The 16,577-nt window shown below is 37.3% G+C and overlaps 4 protein-coding genes and 1 pseudogene across 5 annotated transcripts; 2 read left to right on the top strand and 3 right to left on the bottom strand.

The window, feature by feature from the left end:
* Window positions 1-76: 76 nt before the first annotated feature.
* On the bottom strand, window positions 77-1,787 carry LOC111200882. The gene is made up of 3 exons (XM_022692327.2): window positions 1,574-1,787; window positions 1,008-1,421; window positions 77-927 (listed from the first exon to the last, which is right to left on the bottom strand). Exons 1-3 carry the CDS (start codon window positions 1,682-1,684, stop codon window positions 256-258), a joined length of 1,197 nt encoding a protein of 398 aa, XP_022548048.2. The 5' UTR covers window positions 1,685-1,787; the 3' UTR covers window positions 77-255.
* Window positions 1,788-3,166: 1,379 nt separating this feature from the next.
* Window positions 3,167-6,924, top strand: LOC111199861 (MLO-like protein 2). Of its 2 annotated transcripts, XM_048738255.1 has the most exons (15): window positions 3,167-3,428; window positions 3,646-3,703; window positions 4,053-4,195; window positions 4,253-4,300; window positions 4,394-4,510; window positions 4,596-4,656; window positions 4,743-4,906; window positions 5,275-5,378; window positions 5,455-5,504; window positions 5,580-5,620; window positions 5,702-5,875; window positions 5,967-6,002; window positions 6,101-6,168; window positions 6,248-6,308; window positions 6,404-6,924. In XM_048738255.1, exons 1-15 carry the CDS (start codon window positions 3,306-3,308, stop codon window positions 6,758-6,760), a joined length of 1,605 nt encoding a protein of 534 aa, XP_048594212.1. In that variant the 5' UTR covers window positions 3,167-3,305; the 3' UTR covers window positions 6,761-6,924. The 2 variants fall into 2 exon arrangements, with proteins under 2 accessions (XP_048594212.1, XP_022546119.2); XM_022690398.2 differs by having other exon boundaries at window positions 4,053-4,300.
* A 1,826-nt stretch (window positions 6,925-8,750) lies between these two features.
* On the top strand, window positions 8,751-9,502 carry LOC106367008 (MLO-like protein 2). Its single transcript, XM_048738256.1, has 4 exons — window positions 8,751-8,788; window positions 8,872-8,939; window positions 9,025-9,085; window positions 9,173-9,502. Exon 4 carries the CDS (start codon window positions 9,173-9,175, stop codon window positions 9,500-9,502), a length of 330 nt encoding a protein of 109 aa, XP_048594213.1. The 5' UTR covers window positions 8,751-8,788; window positions 8,872-8,939; window positions 9,025-9,085.
* A 156-nt stretch (window positions 9,503-9,658) lies between these two features.
* Window positions 9,659-13,236, bottom strand: LOC106362138 (G-type lectin S-receptor-like serine/threonine-protein kinase At1g11300). Its single transcript, XM_013801974.3, has 7 exons — window positions 11,364-13,236; window positions 11,096-11,203; window positions 10,849-11,027; window positions 10,581-10,791; window positions 10,268-10,505; window positions 10,064-10,193; window positions 9,659-9,991 (listed from the first exon to the last, which is right to left on the bottom strand). The coding sequence occupies exons 1-7, from the start codon at window positions 12,652-12,654 to the stop codon at window positions 9,677-9,679; spliced, it is 2,472 nt and encodes an 823-aa protein (XP_013657428.2). The 5' UTR covers window positions 12,655-13,236; the 3' UTR covers window positions 9,659-9,676.
* A 221-nt stretch (window positions 13,237-13,457) lies between these two features.
* LOC106362141 lies at window positions 13,458-15,665 on the bottom strand (annotated as a pseudogene).
* Between the last annotated feature and the right edge of the window lie 912 nt (window positions 15,666-16,577).

The raw sequence follows: 16,577 nt of genomic DNA on the forward strand, positions 1-16,577 counted from the left end.
GGGCATTGACTAAGACAGAAGTAGCAAGTCTTCAGATTTTTTGAAGTGATTCGAGTGGTTTAAGATCCACCTACCATCATCGGGTGATAATAACTTTGGATATTAATGAAACAACTTGGTTTTTCTTTGTCCTTTGGTACAGCCACACGTTAACAACTATTCCAATAAGGCAGCTACACTAGATTTGGTTAGACCTTTTTTTTCTCTAAACATTTGCAATTAGTGGTAGATACAACTATGGATAAACATTAAAGATTACAGAGACCAATGAGACTGAAGCATAAGACCTACGGTTCTTCCTTTACTGTTTGTGAGATAGACAAGACCTGGACTTAAGCTAAACCGATGGCCTATGTTGAATTTGAGATACGATTCCACTTGAAACCGATCATGATTTACTCCCCCAACGCTCATGCCCCAGCCCACTTCATCCTCTGGTTTGTCTGTAATAGAAACTGACCATATCACTTGATTCTCTCTTGAGTTTTGAACCTCAATCCATCCCCCAACTCTTGTACACTCGTCTATTAAAGAGTCTAACTTCAAAGCAATGGAGCTAGAGGAGGACACATGATTCATGTCTCTGCTCATCTCCAGAGGCTCCATAGCAAAACCCCGCCTTAGGAAACTTACTGGGACTGTAATGGCTCCAGCAGAATAACGGAGGCTGTTAGACGGTGGTGATAAAATCTGGTGACAGCCAAGTAGAGATAGTTTTACATCCCTCAGAATGTGGCAGGTTACTTCCCCGAAAGTTCTGAAACAACGGTTTGTTGCATCCAAACCTTGTTCACCTTCAAGGCTTGTGATGGATTGAGCCAGTGAAGCTACCATAACTGACTTTCTGAATGTTAATCCTATGGCACTATCGTTACGTTGGTTCAAAAGCGGTGGTCCAAGTTCAGAAACTTCTGTAAGATTCATTCCCTGCAAGACAAAAGGTAGTTTCAATCATTTACACAAAGCAAAATCTGCAACAAACAACAATTGGTGGATAGATAGATTACCTGGTAAGAAGACACAAGAGCAGCATCAATATCTCTAAAACGCGCCCCAACGGGAACAGCAACAGCAGATAACCAATCACTAATCTCTGCCTTGTAGAAAACTTTAGCTAAAGACAGCTGGTTCCCTGAAACACCAGCAACGAGCTCAGCCACAAGCTTATCCCTCTCCCTAAGCCTAGTTTCAAACACGAACCTACAAAGCAACCCATGTCTCACTCCATCCAAACTCTCCTCGTCAGCGTTTCCCATCATCAGCATTGCTCCAAGGACATCAACTTCACCTCTCACGTTAGTGCTAGTCTCTTGAAAGGGACCTCCTTTAGATGAAATAACTCTCTCCATTTTCTCTTGTCTGTCTCTAAGCTTCGTTATATCAGAGAAGGCTTCTCGTTGCAAACGCTTCAAGATATCAATCTGAACATGGTTCCCCCAAGTCAAACACAAAATCCTCTTAAAAAGCTTAAAGATTACGTTTTTATGAATCAATGTATATACTTTCTTCGACCCATTACAGAGATTCCAAACAAGATGGCGGATTTCGAAGAAGGGGGATGGATTAGAGATACCGGGCTCTGGGGTGAAGGAGGCTCGTGGAAGGCGAAGTGGCTGGAGACTAAGTCGTGGCTCGATTTCGCAAAGAGCTTAACTTTCTCCACTACGGAAGCGATTGGATCCATTTTTTTACTCGGAGAGTGATGATTCCAGCAGAATCTGGATTCGTTTCATTTATTAGGGTTTTTGAGTTTCGATTTTGGGGGTTTTGAGGATTTTGATTTCTTAGGTCGGTTCGATTCGGTTTTGATCGAAATTAAACCAACCGAATTTTGTCGGATTTGGTTCGGTTTGGTTTATTTTTTCTATGCAGCCAATCAACCATGCAGGCTAATAAATGAAACAAACTACATACCTAGCATTTTTTCAGTTCGAGTCGATATCGCCGACAAAAAGGAATTTCTATTCCAGTAGTAAATGTTAACATACGAATTAATTTATTTTCTGTTTGAATGAAAACATACGAATTAAATTGTCTCTCCAGCAGGAATGGTGTAAACGTCCATTAAATAAAGATAATAACGTTGATATTTTGTAATAAATCTAAGTCTATTAACAACGTATGTTTATGTCTACCCACAAAAATATATGCACAAAAATAAGTTGCACTTGTCAAGAATTTAAAAAACGGACTAGTGGGTGTACGAAACTAATTTGTAATACATTGACTGTGAATATTTTGTTTGAATGGGGTTTGTATTTCGGATCTGAATTCCCATTTTTTCGGGTTAAAAAAAAGTTGCACTTGTCACTTGTGTCGGTCACTTTGAGATTTCACCACGATCTATTGTTGTTTTTTCCTTTTTTCGCTAAAATCCATTGTTTACAAAACCAATTTAGTGGTCATTATCGTAGCTAGATCACGTCTGGTTTAAATTCTAAACGTACATCCAGTCATCGACGAAGTCACGAAGAAGAGAAAGTATAAAGCGTGCAATCATTGATTTGTTCAGTATTTTTCTTTCAGCTTCATCTGATCCTTTTTATACTGCATTCAGATCTTTGTATGTATATATATATATGATTGACGTTTTAGTCTTTTATCTGTCAGTCTCATTATTTACCCACATGTCACGTAACTGACGTATAAGCACCACTACTAGTTCACGTAACTGGCACGTAGCGAAGATGCGATGGCTGATGGACCCCGACTAATTTCACAGTAGTTTCCACTTAACAAGATAGTTAATGTAACTATTTACTCATCATTGTTGCATGCATGCATCGTACATGTGTTAATAGATAATCGTCAAGTCCATTGGCTTAATGATCAAAGACTTAAAAGTTTCTTCATCAAGTTTGGAATGCGATTCTCAAGGCATGTAATCTTTTGTAAATTATATGATGAAAAGGTTTATCGAAAATTTTAAGGTAATCATATCTATGTTTTATATGCACTCACAAGTGAAAATTACGGAATAACCCATTTATGGTTAATCAATTTGCCGAACAACATTAGAAAAATATCTGAAGTGAAATGAAAGCAAAACATGATTGACCCACAATATTAAATAAGAACCAAACAAGAAAGAGGATGATAATAAACTGAGAAATCGTCACATGATGGAGTAATAAATGGGTTGAATGTTCTAAAAAAGACGTCGAACTAGACTACAATCTCTAGTTGAGGATCTTATCTTCATCTACTTCTTACTTCTTACTCATGGCTCCTCATATATAATGACAATTGCGAAACGTACTAATTAACTAAACCTGAGAGCAAAAGAAGAACAAGAAAAAACTCTAATGGCGGATAAGGAATATGAGAGGACTTTAGAGGAGACCTCTACGTGGACAGTCGCTGTGGTTTGCTTCGTCTTAATACTCATTTCGCTTTTTATCGAACACTTGATTCACAAAATTGGATCCGTAAGCCCCAGTTGATTTCTCCTTCTTCCTCTTTTTTTTTATTTATACATCTTGAGATGGCTCTGTTTAGTTCTCTTCTTCTGTTTCTTGTTCTGCTTCCTACTCTGTTTCTGCGTTAGTTGTCACCTGTCACTCTGTCTTTGTTACTTCTTCTTCCTTTCCCCGCTCTGTTTCATTCTCTCTTATGGCTAAATCTGCTCTTTTTTTTTAATGGCAGTGGCTCAAAAAGAAGCACAAGGGGAATCTTTATGAAGCTCTTGAAAAAGTTAAAGCAGGTAGAAATTGAAGAGAGACTACGAGCAATAACTAAAACATTATAATTCAACAAAATTAAAAGTGATATTATTCTATGTATGATTATGTTAATACAAGTTCTACCTTTACATCCAAGTTACGTATTTTTCTTTTTCTTTTTACCTTTTGTTACATATTTTTCACCATTTTCATTATACTGTATTTCCTCTATAAAATTTTAGCATAAATGATTCATTGTGTTGGTTAAACTGATACAATTTTGATATAGAAATTCTAAAAGCTTTAGTATTGATTCTATTATGGTTATAAGGCTAGTTAGCTACCTAACTTATTCTTAACATAAATTTTTTTTTATTTTATTGTAATCAGAGCTTATGCTGTTGGGATTCATATCACTACTCTTAACAGTCGCACAAACACCAATCTCAAGTTTATGCATTCCCAAGAGTATTGCATCATCAATGCGCCCTTGCAGCGCCGCAGAAATAGCTAAAAAGGAATTAGATAAAAAAGAAGCCGATAAACAAAAATCCACTGGAAAACTTCTCCTTGAGTTAGCTGAATCTTACATCCCTAGAAGAAGTTTAGCCACCAAAGGTTACAACGAATGCCCAAAGGTAACGTATAGTCTCACATATGTGTATTAAAACGACCCTATGCAGCTATGCTTGTTAATCATCCTCTCTAATTTTGACTGTGGGTTATCTCAGGGGAAAGTGCCTTTTGTATCTGCTTACGGAATCCACCAGCTGCACATATTCATTTTCGTGCTCGCGGTGGTTCATGTTATTTACTGCATTGTTACTTATGCTTTGGGAAAGACCAAGGTACCTACTTTGCTTGCTTGTGCGTTCTTCAGTGACTTGAAAATCAAGAAATATTGTATTTTATCTTGTTTATTGAGTATTGCAGATGGGGAAGTGGGAGCAGTGGGAGGAAGAGACAAAGACAATAGAATATCAATACTCTAACGGTATGTGCTATTAAATGAGAGAGATTTAAAGACCGAAATTGTACGTAGGAAGTTTTACGATGAATGCATTCTTGTTAATTATGCAGATCCTGGGAGGTTCAGGTTTGCGAGGGACACAACTTTCGGACGAAGACATCTCAATGCCTGGAGCAAGACGAGTGTTACGCTCTGGACTGTTTGTTTTTTCAGACAGTTCGTTGGATCTGTCACCAAAGTTGATTACTTAACTTTGCGGCATGGTTTTATCACGGTAGGGAATTTATATAACTTATCTTTTGTTTTGTTTTGTCTACTGCTAAGTATAACAGTTATTATCAGACGTATAATTAACATGAAGAATGGAAGACCGGAAAGAGCTTAAAGAATGTTGTCTCTATATCGACTTAAATGTGTACACTTTTTTATAATACAACCATCACTAACCACCATATAACAAACTTAGTTATAATACTCCTAATCGTTATCTTTAAAGAAAGTGATATAACTGACTAGGGACAATAATGTATCGCACTGGAAGTTGGAAATGAGTATAAATAGTATGATTTGTTATTATAGACAATGTCTCACATCAGAATTTGGAAAAGATTATAAGTAATATAAATTACTCTTTTTGTTCAGGCGCAATTTGCTCCTGGGAGCGGGAGCGAAAAAATGCCATATGATTTCTGCAACTATATTCAGAGATCATTAGAAAAAGACTTCAAAACTGTTGTCGAGATCAGGTTTGGGTCTATCTACTAGATTGCTTCTTATAACCCAACTAGGAAAAATCTCTAAAACTTTGCTAACTTTATGCAGCCCCGTCATCTGGTTTGTAACTGTGCTATTCCTCTTGACCAACTTAGATGGTAACATTCATTGCTTACTTCTCAAATACACAATCTCTACATCACAAAACTGACATCGGTTTTCATTTAAAACAGGACTACATTCTTACCTCTGGTTACCACTCATTCCTCTGATTGTAAGAACACCAAACTATTGAACCAATAAATCGTTTCTCACTTATGGCCTTTCTTTTAAACAAAATGGGTGTAATCTGTAGGTGGTTCTAATAGTTGGAACAAAGCTTCAAGTGATTATAACCAAATTGGGTCTAAGAATCCAAGAGAAAGGCGATGTGGTAAGAGGCGCCCCTCTGGTTAAGCCTGGTGATGATCTCTTCTGGTTTGACAAACCTAGCTTCATGCTTTTCCTGATCCATTTGGTTCTTTTCACGGTACGATTCACCACCCGGTTTATCCTTTTTTTTTGGTTTTCTTTTTCCTTGATAATTAACCTATGAGTACTAAATACCCTTCACTTTCCAGAATGCATTTCAACTTGCTTTCTTTGCATGGAGTTCGGTAAGAGATCCATTTACCATTTTTTTTCAAAAAAAAATTTTCAAATTTTTTTGAGGATGTAGTACTGTTTTTATATCATGAATTTTTGGTATCTGCAGTATGAATTCGGTATCAGTAATTGTTTCCATAAAGAACCTCAAGATATTACCATTAGAATTGTCTTTGGGTAAGCTAACATTAACTTGACTATTGGTTGTTGGATTACGCGGGAAATAACTTTAACTGACCAAGTCACAAACATGCAGACTTTTCGTACAGATACTTTGCAGCTATGTGACTCTTCCACTCTATGCCCTTGTCACTCAGGTAATAAACAACAAAACTTTTAGTGAGATCAATACATGACTTCGATATGTTCTTAGTTTTTTTTTCTGACATTGTGTTTGATGAAATGCGTGTAGATGGGTACTACGATGAAGCCAACAGTATTCAACGGAAGAGTATTCAAGATGCTAAAGAAGTGGCATCACAAAGCACAGGAGGAGACACAACACGGAAGACGCTCTGAATCAAACACCCCCTACGCTAGCCGTCCAACTACACCAACTCATGGCTCATCTCCCATCCATCTTCTTCACAATTACAACGACCGAAGCGTTGAAAGTTTTCCTAATCCTCCTTCTCCTAATCATCATGACCACTACCAGTTTTATGATCCTGAGTCCCAACACAAAGCAGCTGAATCTTCCACACATCATTCTACTGCACATGGAAGTGCATCCATGGAACTTCCTCCTCTACGACCAGCAAACACTTAAATATATATGTTATATTACAATTGTTATATGTTGTGCAATTGTTATATTACAGTAAGCACTTTTACATCACTACATGTATCATGTATGAGACCCTTAACCATCTATAAAGATGGTGAATGTATTATCTGTCCACCCTTTATAAGGATTTCTCGAATTTAAAGATATGTTTCGATTCTAACGTCCTGAGACATCGGTGGTGGTGACATTGTTGATAGATGCTTTAAGGTCACTGTTCTCAAAGGACTCAGGTTGCTGGTGAAGGAAGCTCCTTCCTGAGCAAGACAAACACTTGAACAAATCACTGAGATTTCGTAAAGACCTTTACTTTCTCCAACACAGAAGAGATTGGATCCATAGTAATGGGAAGGTTGATGATTCCAGCAAAATCATCAATTTTCGGGTTATTGAGTTAGGATTTTAGGGATTTGATTTCAAAAAGAATAAATTCGATTTCTTAGGTCGATTTGATTCGATTTAAAAAATTTGATCGAAATTAAAACCAATTGGATTTGGTTTATGCAGCTTCTTTTTTTGACTAAAGGTTTATGCAGCTTCTTTTTTTGACTAAAGGTTTATGCAGCTTTTTTTGAGAAACTTTATGACAAAATAAAAGTTAGTCCGACTCGGACGGACTTTTTTCCTCCGACAAAAAGAATGTACTTTATTTCTGTAGTAAATGTTAAACGCATTAAATTTTATGTACATGCGATTACGATGAACCTTAAATATACGTCTTCCTTTTAATTATATAACTAGATTTTTCATCCGCACATCCGTGCGGGTAGATTTTCATTTTATAAATATATAATGGATACCATCGTAAAACTTTAAAAAATATTTACATTTTAGTGTTATATATTGTATAAATCTATAATATTATTTGTTATGTTTCTTATTAAATATTATTAATGTATAATAATTTGTTTTATATATTTTACTTTATTGTTAATTGTTATTATATATTAATATATTTTCGAGTTTAGTAAAATAAATTCATAGTATGAAATAAAAAAACTAAGAATCTCCTTCATTTTTTCTAATTTTTACAGACTGAATACAATACATTTTAACATTTTATTTAGTTATACTATAAAACTGATATTTTCTTAGCATAATTTATATTTCTATGTTATTTATTTTCGTATATTGTGGGATTTTATAAGTAAATAAATTATAATAATACTATATTATTAATTATGTAATCAATCACTGCATTAATTTTAAAATATTTTAAAATTTTATTAAGATTTTGTTAGTTTTTTTAACATATTTTGTTATAAGTAAAAATAAAATTTAAATTTACAGTGAAAATTTATTTATTAATATCTATATAATTTATAAGATTTTTTAGAAATGTTATATATTAAATAGATTAACTTAAATAGTCAAATAGATGTAATTGATGAAATAGACCTAGTATGAATTTTTATGGTATTTCTTTTAATAAAGAAGATATAGAATATAATTATAAAATTTGAAAAATATCATACATTTTTATTTTATTTTGTTTTATAATAAAATTTTATTTAAATTAATGTATAATAGTGTATATTATTAATTACGAAATTAATCAATGGTATTAATTTAAATAAAATATTTTAAATTTTTAGAAAGATTTTGTTACATTCTTTCTCAACATTTTGTTATAACTAAAAATAAAATTTAAATTTATAGTTAAAATTGATTTATTATCAATATCTTTATATATTGAATAAATTATATAAATAATTTAATAAATGTAATTAATGAAATGGACCTAATAAAGTTCATATGACTTTTTTATGGTAGATAAAAATGGTGCTTCTCTTTTAATAGAGAAGATAAAGAGTGAAGGGAATGAGATGATTGTCTCGAGCAGGAATTGTCAAAACGTCCATTAAAACGGAAAAACGTTGTCGTTGATACTCCCTCAATATCCCGGTTAATCCTCTTTCGGTTTTTCTTTCTCCTTGGTAATAAACCTATAATTACTAAAAACCCTTCACTTTGCAGAATGCATTTCAACTTGCTTTCTTTGCATGGAGTTCTGTAAGAGACTCATTTCACTTTTCCTTCCAATTTTTTTATAGGCCATACTGTTTCTTATATCATTAATCTTTTGGCATCTGCAGTATGAATTCGGTTTCAGTAATTGTTTCCATAAAGAACCTCAAGATATTGCCATTAGAATTATAGTTGGGTAAGCTAAACATTAGCTTGACAATTGGTTGTGTGAATACTCGGGGAAAACACTTTATTTAACTGACCAGGTCACAAATTTGCAGACTTGTTGTACAGATACTTTGCAGTTATGTGACTCTTCCACTCTATGCTCTTGTCATTCAGGTAATAAAAAACATAATATTCAGTGAGATCAATACATGATGATCTTAGTTTTTTTTTATGACATTGTATTTGATGAAATGTGTGTAGATGGGTACTAGGATGAAGCCAACGGTATTCAACAAAAGAGTATCCAAGATGCTAAATAAGTGGCATCACAAAGCACAGAAAGAGACACAACATGGAAGACGCTCTGAATCAAACACACCAACTCATGACTCATCTCCGATCCATCTCCTTCACAATTCCAACAACCAAAGCGGTGAAAGTTTTCCTAATCTTCGTCCTCCTAGCCACTCTGAGCATCATGACCACCGCCAGTTTTATGATCCTGAGTCTCAACAACAAGCAGCTGAATCTTCCACACATGAAAGTGCATCCATTGAACTTCCTATTATACGACCAGCAGCAAACGCTTAAGAGAAGTGGATTCTTGGTTTACATATTCTGATGTCGTACAATTGTTATATTACAGTAAGCACTTTTACATTACTACATGTTTGAGACCTTAACCATCTATAAAGATGGAATGATGTATCTCTGGCCATCCATACAGGGTTTCTTTAATAAACATATGTTTTGTTTCTGAGGGTTCTAACGTCCTGAGACATCAGTGATGGTGACATTGTTGATAGAAGCTTTAGGTTCACTGTTCTCAGAGGACCCTGCTTCTTCTGAAGCAACAACGTTCCTTGTTATAAACGCAGGCTGTTTCGGTTCTGGAATGTCTACAATCTCGCTGCTGAGCATTGAACACATTGTAGCAACACTTGGCCTATCGTTAGCAGCTTCTTGCACACACAAAAGCGCAATGTGAACGCATTTCTTTATTTCTTTCTCAAAGACTTGCTCAAAGATCACAGGATCCACCAGTTCAGTAATCTCCCCTTCGTTCCAGATTGACCATGCCTATTAAAAACAGAGAAGCTCAGAATAGTCTCAAGAGAGTTATAACACTGAGTATAGTTATGAAAGACTTACATAAGCCAAAAGAGTTGAATTTGAGTTTCTTCTTCCACTGACAATCTCCAAGAGTATCACTCCTAAGCTGAAAACATCAGACTTCTCTGAGAACAGTCCTCCCATTGCATATTCTGGTGACATATAGCCGCTGCATGATGCATATACCGGTTTAGTACTGTCTTTATAGAGACGAAGGTGTAACATATGGTATGAATAACTTACTATGTTCCAACGACCCTTCTTGTGTTTGCCTCATCTTTATTCCCTGGGAAAATCCTAGCCAAACCGAAATCAGATATCTTGGGAACCAGATTCTCATCTAACAAGATGTTGCTAGCTTTTAGATCTCTGTGAATGATTCTCAGCCTAGAATCTCTGTGAAGGTACAGAAGACCTCTACATATCCCATTGATTATGTTAAACCGTGTCTCCCAAGCAAGAAGTTTGGCCTTAACCGGGTCTGAACGGCACAGTAACTTCTGTTAACATTGAAACAGAGTTTTGAAACACACACAAAAGATAGTGTAACACTTACTGAATAGATAATAGTCTAAGCTTTTCTTGGGCATGAACTCATAGACTAGCATCCTTTCATCTCCTGCAATGCAGCAACCAAGTAACTTCACTAGGTTCCGGTGTTGCAACTTAGATATCACAACCACTTCATTAACAAGCTCCTCAAGCCCTTGTCCTGATGCTCTTGAAAGTCTCTTCACTGCAATCTCTTGCCCTTCTTGCAACTTCCCCTGCCACAAAATTGGAGTCAACATAACTTCTTGTTGCCATAATTAGTTGATGCTTACTTTGTAGACAGGACCAAAGCCGCCTTGTCCAAGCTTATTTCTGAGAGAGAAGTTGTTAGTTGCTGCAGCTAACACTTGAAACTCAAACAATGGTAGCTCTTTCAACTTTGCTTTATCACCACCAGCTAAGGCTTCTACTCTGTTGAACATCTGCTCAGCGTCTCTTCCTTTCTTCCTCGCTGAGAACCAATCCAAGATGTTATTAAAACCAAAATGTCCAATGACTTAGAAGAACAAAACATAGTACCTCTTCTCTTCATGACAAGCCGTCGCGCCATGAGACCACAAGCTACCACAACAAGTATACCTCCAGCCAATGATGAAGCAATAATAACCGGTCTTCTGTCCGGAGTTTCTAGTAGAGAGTAGGCAAGAAGTAACAAAATTAGTAAAACTGCAATGTTAAGGGTCCGAATGGTAACATGTAGAACAAATAATAACTGCGGTGCGGTTCTATCTGTTACCATTCAAAGCCTTAAGTAAGAATAGGAGTAAAGGAATAGTAATAACTTAACTGATTTCTGAATGTGCAAGACGGATATAAAGATCCATTCCACCAGCAGGCAACTCCTGTGAATCAACCAGACTTCCATTCCAAATCATGCAACCATAACCTAACCCATGAGCACAAGCTATACAAGAACATGTCCGCAAACAAGTCCTTAAACACTCTGGCTCACTAGCTTCTGATCTTATTGCAAAGTCAGGCAGCTTCATTCTCCTTAGCCTTGTAAACCCATCAGCACTCCCGTTATTGTTCTGTCTCTCACACTGCAAAGGCGTCCTTCTTGTGCATCCACCACTCCAGTTCCCATTGTTCCACTCTACGAGGCTCCTTGGCCTAAACCCTTTAATGCAAGAACACGGTGGGTTCTTCCGTGGGTTGCACGTAGTGAATGGACCGCATCTTCTGTAGATATCACACTCGCTCGCCGGAACTTGTAACCCCACCGTCCAGTTTCTCCTAGCTTCACTCCAGTCCCTCCTGATCACAGAACCTCTATAGTCCATGTACAAGTATCTCAACGTGGAGTCATTAGCATACGACATGGTGACTGATCCATTAGTATCATCATTAACCGTGAATCTGAAAAGAAAGATGACTCCTGGCTCCACGTCTGGTAAACCATTAAACATCTGGCCGTTCCAGGGCCCACTTCGCCACACCGTAGCGTTATTATCATCCTTGTTCATGATGAAAAGCTCTGGATACGCAGCGAGAACGAGTGCAGCGGTGTAGCTCCCTGGAGAAGGATCTGAAGGGCTTTTCCATGAAGTTATCGTGATGTTCTCTCCAGAGGCTCTTGCGTTTGTCCCGACAACCATGTTTGGTAACCAAGAATCAGTAGGATGCCTGAAACTTTCCCAAAGAGTTGTTTCGCTGTTGTCATCTTTTAGCACGAGGTTCCCTGTATCCAAAAGCTCAGCGACGGTAGAGTTGGCGCGGGCTTGAGTAGTGACGTTGGTTGACCATAGAACACGCCTCTGACCATCTGCGAGTACGAGGTTTCCATCTTCCGACAGAGAGATAACTCCAGAGGAGTCGTTGATGGGCTTGTCTTTGTTAGCAACCCATATCACAGTTTGTATAGGAATGTTGTTGTACCATATGCCCGCGTACCGGCTTGTGGAGTTAACAGGACTGAAGAAACCGAACCTGAACGTGCGAAGACTGGAGACGATGGTCTCAGAGTCACTGAGGTTGCCGGAAAAGAAAGATCTTTCCTGAGCAAGACAGACACTTGACAAGAAGCAAGAGAGTGTAAGAGCAAGAACAAGAGGACCCATGCTCTCATGAAGTCCCATAGCTTCTTTCCTAAAACGGAACCAAACAAAACAGAGCTAAATATGGAAAGATTCTAGTATTGAACGTAGCATTTAAGAAGCATATGGATTTGATTTAAATGATGCAGTGATGGTGTGATGAGCATTAAATTTCTCAGGAGACAAGTCCAAATATTGTTATGGTGAAGGGGTCAAGTCAAGTGGGCATTATTCTAATTCTAAAGATAATGCAAGAAGCATCACTTTTTTTTTTTGTAACAGCAAAACAAGAAGCATCACTACTATACTGTCTTTTTTCTATTAACGACGGTCTTCATACGTTTGACTGAAAATATTGGCACATCCTTTACGACTTTTTTCACCCGTGAGATTCATTTCATCTTCTTTTAGTATAATCAACTAAACGCCATTGCCTGTTAAGTGTCAATCGGTGAGACGATAATGCATGCTATGTTGTTAATAATTCTCTATTTAATTTTTTTTTTTTTTTTTTGAAAAAATAATTCTCTATTTAATTACTTTTGGTCGCACTGATTATTGACAATGTATGCTCTGTTTGTATATATTAATTTTAATATATTGTAGTTAAATTTTTAAAGTTTAATAATTAAAGAAAAATTAGAACTATAATTTATATGAAATTTTTAAAGGTTGGTGGTGCAAGATCAATGTTTCAATTGGCTATATATTCATGGCTAACTCTAATTCTATTGGTTGTATGAATGGTTCGATTGGTTCCGGTTATTCCTGCAACCTTCGTGTGTCTGACTGAGTTCGTCGGAGCACAAAAGTTCCTAAAATTTTCCTTTATAGTAAGGAAACGATTCAAAAACAAAACATTGCAAATTTAACAAACACATGTAACAGAGTTTTAAACAACAACACGCTCTCAAGGTTTTGTCTAACACAAACGATCAACCACACGAGATGGCATTTAGGATAATTTAAAATACGAAGGGATATCTAAATAGAGATGTTATTATCATGCTGCATTGCATCAAACGGTAACAGCCACACACTTCACCAGTTCAGACACCCCATCCTCAACGACAACATCACACGACTCCATCTTACCCCAAATCTCTCCTCCTTGGCGTCTCTCCAAACCGATCTCCGCACAGCAAATGACCTTACTGCCTTCATGTTTCTTAGGAAAGAAGAGAGCCAACTTCTTCTCGCCATAGCTCACCGCATCGCACCACTTCGACTGAGCAGTCTCAGCCGCCAAAGACTCTTCCAAACCGCTGACAACACTCCAACACCTCTGCTTTGGATCAAAAGCCCTCAAAACCGCCTTCTCGGAACAATCGTGATAGTACAAGACATCATCAACCACACACGCACCTTCCCAGTCCTTAGAGTTCATCATCTCGTCCATCACTTCCCATTTCTTTCCCACTGGCCCATAAACAAAAGAGTTGCGGTTGATGCAGCCTTTCATGTAAACCTTACCCTCCATCACCACAGAGTCAGACCAAAAGGGACCTAGACCTATAGCCATATCTTCCTTCACCAACTTAGCCCCCCACGATTGTGTTTCTGCATCGAACACCGTCACTGCCTTCCTCCACCCTTTCCACCACCCACCACCCTCCTCAATCACATGACAAAACGAATCACCGAGTACATAAACCTTCTTCCCGACCGCGTTAACCACTTTATAAGCCATGCGCTGAGGGATGTCGGCGATGGGGTGGACCGTGTGAGATGTGCAGTCAATGCTGAGCACGTCGATGTCGTTAAACGCATACACCTTTGAACCAACAGGGACGTAGCTTCCACGGGAAGACATGGGGGGGAAGTGGCAGGACAAGGACCAAGCGGTTAGTGCAGTTGAGTTTCCTGTGGAGGATGTAGAGACTGAAATCACCGGAGTTGCTGTTGCGGAGGACGGCGAAGAGACGGTGTTGGTTGATGCCTAGCTGAGATCGCCTCTTGTAGAGCTTAGACGAGGCGATGAGTTTCCGGAAACTCTTGGAGACGAGGGAGAGAGTTGGGTAGTGGCTTCTGGGTACGCGAGCTACGATGTCGAGGGTAACGTCGTTTGGAAGTGACGGAATCAGAGGAGACACTGACAGCTCCGAGAGTTGCTCCATTAGTTCACACATCTGGAACAGCTGTGGTTGAGTGAATCAGGAAATTAACCTGAGCAAAAAATGAAATATGTTATTGGTTAGCCTAAAAGACCAAAGATTACTCGCTGATTCCAAGTTCAGACTCAGACATCATTTCAAGTTCGGACATTTCAAGTTCAGTTCAGACATTTCAAGTTCAAACACTCCAAGTTGAGACATTTCAAGTTTAGACATTCCAAGTTCAGTTCAGTTCAGACATTTCAAGTTTAGACATTCCAAGTTCAGACAACATTTCAAGTTCAGACATTTTTAGACATTTCAAGTTCTTTCAAGTTCAGACATTTCAAGTTCAGACATCATTTCAAGTTCATACATTTTTCAGACATTTCAAGTTCAGACATTCCAAGTTCAGACATCATTTCAAGTTTTTTTTTTTTTTTTTCTGACCGATATCATTTCAAGTTTTTTTTTTTTGACCGATATCATTTCAAGTTCTTTCAAGTCAGACCTTTCAAGTTCAGATTCCAAGTTCAGACATTTCAAGTTCAGACTTTCAAGTTCAGACTTTCAAGTTCAGACATTTCAAGTTCAAACATTTCAAGCTCAGACATCTCCTAGTATATCCTCTCAAGCAAGAATCACAAAGAGTAAATCACTAAGAAGCTAGGAAGCCGACTCCAAATCCAAACAGAGAACAACAACAAACATAGAAAAGTTTCAATTTTTACCAGACTATCGGTACATCGGACCATTTTACCACGCAAATTTCAACAATAAACCCCAAAAATATTACACTCAGATTTCAACAAATAAAGATAAAATCGCAAAGGAACCAATCGAACATGAGAAATGAAGAGTGAGAGTAAGCATATTTCAGATTTTGAGGACAAACCTGCAAGTGAGAGAGCAAGGAACATAGGGTTTCCGTACGAAGACACTCTGAAGACCAAAAGAGACGAGGAGTTGCATGAGAGAAGAAGCAGAGTGCGATAATCTCTCTTAAAACGGGTTAAAAAGTTAAACCGGTGTCGTTTTACTTTGGGCCAATAATAAAATAAGTGAGGCCCATAGTCCAGAAAGACAAAGATACATGAAAGTAAGTAAAATGACTTAATGGCCAGTGTCGACCCGGAAAAACCGGTTCGGTTATGTTAAAATACACATATGATGCAGATGTTAGCTTAAATAACGGAACCCTTTGACCAAATCGCAGTGTTAGAGATCAGTTTGTGTTATGTACGTTTTGAACGGCACTGCAATGGCTTTGGAGGACTCTTTTATGAAATTTGGCTTCGTGTAAGGTCTAAAACTTACCAAAAAAAACACTTGACATTCGTGAAAATAGTTACACACAGAAAGTATCTTTGATTGGCTGTTACTATTTATTATTCACAAATTTTTTTTGAAAATCTTGTGTACTTAGTCAAACATTATGTTGCATTCATTTGAATTTTGATTGATCCACTTGTAGTTAATTAACTGGTTACCGCCGTTTATCATTGAAATATAAGTGATCAGATGATCATGTCTGAGTCTAACTCCGTACACTGAACGGCAAATTATTATATGAAAAAAAGGTACTGATAAGAACTATAGTGTATATTGATGTATAACCGCCCAACCACCCCTCTTAGACTCTACAGATCAGAGCTCTAAGCCTTTCTTGTTTCTCTAATTGAGATAACAAGCCCACACAAATCCAATCGTTTGCGTAATCTGTGTAAAGTAATCTTGGGTCCTTTTATAGTCAAGGCCCAAGTACAATGATCTATTATTTGTAATATTTAACTCGTAACAACTCCCGCTGCTTTACTCTTCAGTAACTCCTTGCTTTCCTCTTCTAACTCTTCTTGTATATACCCTCCATGG

Source organism: Brassica napus, chromosome A8 (genome assembly GCF_020379485.1).
Source record: "Brassica napus cultivar Da-Ae chromosome A8, Da-Ae, whole genome shotgun sequence".
NCBI classification, from domain to species: domain Eukaryota; kingdom Viridiplantae; phylum Streptophyta; class Magnoliopsida; order Brassicales; family Brassicaceae; genus Brassica; species Brassica napus.